This window comes from Leuciscus leuciscus (assembly GCF_965113295.1).
Source record: "Leuciscus leuciscus genome assembly, chromosome: 13".
Classification (NCBI taxonomy): Eukaryota; Metazoa; Chordata; class Actinopteri; order Cypriniformes; family Leuciscidae; genus Leuciscus; species Leuciscus leuciscus.
In genome coordinates, this window is record NC_138737.1 from 19,826,882 (window position 1) to 19,833,239 (window position 6,358).

The following is a 6,358-nucleotide window of genomic DNA, read 5'->3' on the forward strand; positions in this document are numbered from 1 at the left end:
GTCTTTTTAAACGGACAGAAATCCAAAGATCGATTATTCTGTTGTACACTTGACTGATTTTGTATTTTTAGAGTTAGATGTTTACATTTGACTTGCTTCATAGACTGCATAGTTTTAAAAACATAATAATTATATATGAAATATAGAATATATATATGAAATATTATATATTTTATTATAAGTATGTTATATTATAATAGTGTATAAATCTGTCTAGTAAAATAGTACTTAATTCATCATCAGAGCATCATGTAGTGCCGCTCTCGTCCTCTATGGGCGGAGTTTCACACACAGCACTACAAATTCACATCTGGAGCATCTGCACTCACCACATCACCTCATTTCTGACACTGACCCAAGAAGAAGCTGTCTGCAAGAACCACTAAAAGATGGTAAAAAACTTGATTTTTAAGACATTTTAAGATTTTGATGCATTTGATTTGCTAACTGACCAAACAATTCAAACAAGCCTAAATTTCTCATTTCTTTTTCTACAGACAACCTACACTGACAAAGGTGAAAAGGTATGACAGCATTATACATGCATGCTTTAAGAAATATGTCCTCTTTCTCCTAATGTACTGATATTTTACTGCCACCTGCATTCTGAACTTTGTTCTGATTCTGATTTTACTTGTAGGCTACATCATTATACTCTTCAGACTCTAGATTAATTCTGCTTATAGAATAGAAGGTTAGTACATCACAGTCGTTTCTGCTTTTATATGTCAACAGCACGAGCAGGGCAGGTTTGTCTGCTTCGACCACATCACTTTCTGGGTTGGAAATGCCAAACAGGTAATTATTTAACACTACAAGTTTGTAGATTTAGTTTGTTTTATTGAATGTTAGAGGAGGTGTCCAGTAGGGAGATGCTATTGGCTCTTTTCAGGGGTGGAGGCAATAAGCTTGCAGAGGCAGAGACCACCATCCTCCACTCACTAATTTCTTCCATATTGAGACTTTTGGGGCACTTCTGTGATTTCCCCAGTAGATGGAGCCATTATCATACTACACATGTTGAAAAAACAAAAACAAAAGATCTTTCCCTTTGAAGATTCAGTGAATAGTTTGTTTCATTTAGCCTATATGAATGTTCAAATGTATATACACCTATATAGCCTAGATATAATTTTATTACCCATATTCTTTTAACTTTATTTGCTGTGATGAATTTGTTCAGATCTCCCCATCTTGTCATTTTCTCTGTTTTCATCTCTGTGCTGTGATGCATCTCAGGCGGCATCTTATTACTGTAATAAACTGGGGTTTGAGCCCTTGGCGTATCGTGGGCTGGAGACAGGCAGTCGTGATGTTGTGTCTCATGCGGTGAAACAGGGAAAGGTGAGGGTCAGGTTGTGTCCATCCTCTTCATTCCTTATGCATTGTGAAGCCTGGCCAGTTTGATCTGCTTTGGTCAGAATTTTTAAAAGCCTCATAGAAGTGTTCGCTGATCAATGTTTTCTATACCCAGATTGTTTATGTCTTCACCTCTGCCTTGAATCCTGGTAATAAAGGTAAGACTGATAAATTGCCGTTTTTGGTATTTGATTATCTTTAAAACCACATTCCGTACTGTATAATCTTTATTTTCCTTGAACAGAGATAGGAGATCACCTGGTGAAACATGGAGATGGTGTTAAAGATGTAGCTTTTACTGTAGAGAACTGTGACTTCCTGGTAGAGGTAAATGCTCACTGTAAAACATCAATACGTTTTGACAACATATGTTTTTACATTGCTTTAAAGGGATACTCCACCGAAAAATGAAAATTCTGTCATCATATACTCACCCTCATGTTGTTTCAAAACTGTATGAATTTTTTTCTTCTGCTGAACAGAAAGGAAGATATTTAGAAGAATGTCAGTAACCAGACAGTTTTAGATACCATTGACTTCCATAGTAGGAAAAAAATATACTATGGAAGTCAATGGTATCTAAAACTGTCTGGTTACTGACATTCTTCTAAATATCTTCCTTTCTGTTCAGCAGAAGAAAGAAATTCATACAGGTTTGAAACGACATGAGAGTGAGTATATGATGACAGAATTTTCATTTTTCGGTGGAGTATCCCTTTAACTCATCAAAATAAGTTAAGCAATTTGCAACATTTTTTATGAGTTATTCATTTTTTTAGTCAGTTACATTTTTGGTGAAATTATTTAAGTTGATTACTTAAAAATGTAAGGCAACAACTTTTTTTTGTTACAGTGCTGATGGTTTTCTCTCATGTTATTTCACCTTGGCATAATTTGCAGTAATCACCTATTGGTTTATTAATTTTTTCTTGCAGAAAGCAAGAGAACGAGGTGCCATTATCGTTAAAGAGCCTCATGTTGTGGAGGATAAGTTTGGCACTGTGAAGCTGGCAGTACTTCAGACAGTATGTATAGTCTCATGTGTTTATATAAGTTAAAAAAATAAAATAAAAGATCAGTTATTGAGCAAGTATGCATTAAATTGGCCAAAAGTTACAGTAAAGACATTTACAATTTTACAAATGATTTATATTTCAAATAAATCATATTCCTTTGAACTTTCTATTCATCAAAGAATCCTGAAAAAAAGCATCACGATTTCCACAAAACTATAAAGCAGCACAGCTGTTTTCAACATTGATAATTATAATAAATAAATAAATAAATAATTTGAGCACTAAATCAGCATATTATAATGATTTCTGAAGGATCATGTGACGCTGAAGACTGGAGTAATGAGGCTGAAAATTCAGCTTTGCTATCACAGGAATTGATTACATTTTATTATTTATTATTTTATTATTTCAAAATGTAATATTTTACAATATTCTTGTTTTACTGTATATTTGATTGAATAAATTCAGCCTTGTTGAGCATATGAGACTTCTTTTAAAAACATTTTTAAAAATCCTATACCGACTGTAGTGTATGTATGCATATACATTTAAATCTTTCAACTTTTTGTCCCACTTCCGCTCTGATTCCTCTTATTGTTTTAGTATGGTGACACCACTCATACTCTAATAGAGCGGACAGGATATAATGGGCTCTTCCTCCCAGGATTCCATGCTCCTCTGTTCTGTGACCCTTTCTTGGCAAAACTGTGAGTGTGTTTATGTGTCCTTGTCTTCTTATATAAGAGGTCCATATCTCCGATCATGCCTGGATGGATTGTTATATCATTGTCCTTTTCTTTGTCTCTTAACATGATTGTTCTTCCACAGGCCAAGCGGGAAGCTGGACTTCATTGACCATGTGGTTGGAAATCAGTCAGACAATGAGATGGTGCCAGTAGTAGAATGGTAAAACACTTTTCTAAACATATTGTTTCAGCTGCGTAATTGTGAACAGGCAGACAGCATCAGACCTCAGTGCCAGGGTTGTCAAGACTGAAAAGCACAAAAGAAGTCACGAGAGGTACTAGCTTAGAACATCGCAAGTCTTTGGGGGGAAACTCCCTATCCGTCCCATCCAGTCAGAATACAACGAGAGCCCTTCCCCAGTGATCAGCAGTGTGTCTCCATGGTGAGGATGGAGTAAAGACAGAAAGGAAAGATCAGAAGAGACTCAGAGAGAACAGACAGAGACAGCAGATGGGGTGGATGCATTTCAGTCTGTGGTAGTGGACGACTGAATATTATGCAAGAAAACTCCTTAGTAAGTATGACTCAGCAAAATTACTTTTCAAAGGATCTGAGACACCATCTGGAGACAGTTAGACACAGTGGGGTGGGAATAGAAGAATTATCTAAACCAGACCCCATCCCATCATGTCCAGCTCTTGTTAAAACACTGCACAAATAAAACCAAACTCATTTTTTCTTGATTTCCAGTGCAAACATCTAAAATCAGACATTCTTAAATCAAGATACATTTACTTGAGAAGCAAATTGACTTAAGATACTAAAAATAGTTTATGCTTAAAACAAAATAAATAAAAAAGTATGTCAATGGGGAAAGAAAGAAAAAAATAAAAATAATGTTTGCTGCTTTTGTAACCATTAACTCTTTAAATTGAATACATTTTTAAGAAAATATATATATATATATATATTTGTAATGGAAAAACAAGACAAAAATATTAAGTAAGAAAATCTGTGAAGATAGATTCATTATAAAACAAAATATCTAATTTTGTTTTTAAAATGAAAATGCATTTGTTTCTAAAGGAAGAAAATGCATCCCACAAATAGGCCTAAAAAAACTCATATGACTTCTTTAACCTTATATGACTTCTCCAAAAGTATTTATAATCATTTGGCAGATCACAAATTGTGACTTGCACTTGCACTTGCCCATGCTTTTCACATCAGGATCACTGTGTTAAACTGACCTGTAATGCATTTTTATGAAGGTATCAGAGGAACCTGCTGTTCCACAGATTCTGGTCTGTAGACGACAAGCAGTTACAGACTGAATACAGTGCGCTGCGCTCCATAGTGGTGGCCAACTATGAAGAAACTGTGAAAATGCCGATCAATGAACCAGCCATGGGAAAGCGCAAGTCCCAGATCCAGGCACGTATTACAGACATGACATCTACTGTACTTTCTATCCATCGATGCATCCATCCATTCATTTGACTATCTTTTCTCCTTTTAGGAGTATGTGGAGTACTATGGTGGCCCAGGGATTCAACACATTGCCATGAACACCTCTGACATCATTACAGCAGTGAGTAAAAAAAGCTTTTCATCCAAGGTTTTACAACATTGATACAAAGATAAAATACATTTGTAGAGTGAAAAGGGTTGGAATTGTTCTTTGTGAAAGCTGAAAAGGTTTACTTTAGGTATGTATATTGCATTGACAAGGATATGTTTTCAGATCCGTAACCTGAAGGAACGTGGAATGGAGTTCATGTCAGTGCCTGACACTTACTACCAGCAGCTCAAGGAGAATCTGAAGCTTTCCAAAGTCAAAATTGTTGAGGACATGAGCATACTGGAGGTACAATACAATAATCAAAGTATTTATCTGCTTACTATCAGAAAAGTGAAACAATGCAGAGTTTAAATTTTAAATATGTTCTTTTGGTTGAAGGAAATGCAGCAAAGAGTTATTGGCCACCTGATAGTCATTTTAAATTTAAATGTATTTAACTGAAGCAGAATGTGAAAATAATGTGGCATTGTTTATACAGGAACTTAAAATCTTGGTCGATTATGATGACAACGGCTACTTGCTCCAGATCTTCACTAAACCAGTACAGGACAGACCCACCGTGTTTCTAGAGGTCATCCAGAGACACAACCATCAAGTAAGACTGCTATTATAAATCTCAGAATATAGCAAATATTTCAGAAATAATTTCAGAACAAACATTCATATTTAAATTTGCAATGAATTGATCAAATCTATTGTTCGGAAATGTCTCCTAAATGTGTAGATATGTGGTAGTGCATTAATAACAGAAAATCCTCTACTTTTTCAGGGTTTTGGTGCTGGAAATTTCAAATCTTTGTTTGAGGCTATTGAAGCTGACCAGAATGCCAGAGGAAACCTCACCATCCTTACACCCAATGGCACATGCGAGAAACTCTGAATAGGCTATTCATAGTAAATGCATGGTAGCCTACATATTGAAATATGCACAGCACAAGTATGGGTCATTATATATGTACCCACGTGTTTCTTTGCCAACAGACACTTTTGACCCTGTGTGGAAAGAAATGGAATCATGAACATTTCCACCACAGTATCACCACATCTCAAATTATGTTTTATGTTTACCAGCATACTGTGGTGGAAATAAATGATGGCCTAGTGGAAATTATTTTTTGTAATGAAATGTCCTTCGTCTTGCCAAGACTAATTTCATTGCTAGCATTTTATGTATCACTTCACTGATGCATAATTTGACAAAATTACAGCTTGATTGGAAATGAAGCGCAATAATAAAAAATAAAAAAATAATTTTCATGGAAATAGCCTTGATTTTTCTTTGTTTCACGTCTTATTTTTCGTCTCGAATTCTTAACTGACTGCCTCCTTGGAAAACAAGCACACTAGCCTAAAAACTTTTTGGCCAACATATTGTGGTGGAAATAACGCCGCTGCAAGGACGCAGTAATTTACGTTAATTAGCTCAGCGCAAGCGAGAGGTAGCAGGATCGATGCCCGCATTCTCCAATGACATTTTTCCTTGCGTCAAAAATAGTCAAAGAATAAAAAATACAATAAAGGCTTTACAAAGCTAAACAGTGTTCAGCGGATAGCCGACTAACTGAGGCACCCATTTTTGAAGCATAAAACAAAAACTAAAAGTAGTGCAATTAATTCAAAACATATCATTTTTGTCTTTACATTTAGTCAAAGTTTGATAGTAGGCAGAAAATAAAAACATTTATTTGGAAAAATACACGTTTTTATTTTAATT

The 6,358-nt window shown here is 35.2% G+C and overlaps 1 protein-coding gene across 1 annotated transcript; it reads left to right on the forward strand.

The window, feature by feature from the left end:
• The first annotated feature begins 310 nt into the window (after positions 1-310).
• On the forward strand, positions 311-5,907 carry hpdb (4-hydroxyphenylpyruvate dioxygenase b). Its single transcript, XM_082189103.1, has 14 exons — positions 311-392; positions 498-524; positions 736-798; positions 1,240-1,344; positions 1,475-1,517; positions 1,604-1,686; positions 2,295-2,384; positions 2,979-3,082; positions 3,204-3,281; positions 4,334-4,496; positions 4,582-4,653; positions 4,807-4,929; positions 5,123-5,239; positions 5,414-5,907. Exons 1-14 carry the CDS (start codon positions 390-392, stop codon positions 5,522-5,524), a joined length of 1,182 nt encoding a protein of 393 aa, XP_082045229.1. The 5' UTR covers positions 311-389; the 3' UTR covers positions 5,525-5,907.
• The last annotated feature ends 451 nt before the right edge of the window (positions 5,908-6,358 follow it).

Coding starts and splice junctions, on each gene's coding strand:
- hpdb (XM_082189103.1), top strand. Junction 799..1,239: donor GGGTTGGAAATGCCAAACAG/GTAATTATTTAA, acceptor GATGCATCTCAG/GCGGCATCTTATTACTGTAA. Junction 3,282..4,333: donor ATGGTGCCAGTAGTAGAATG/GTAAAACACTTT, acceptor ATTTTTATGAAG/GTATCAGAGGAACCTGCTGT.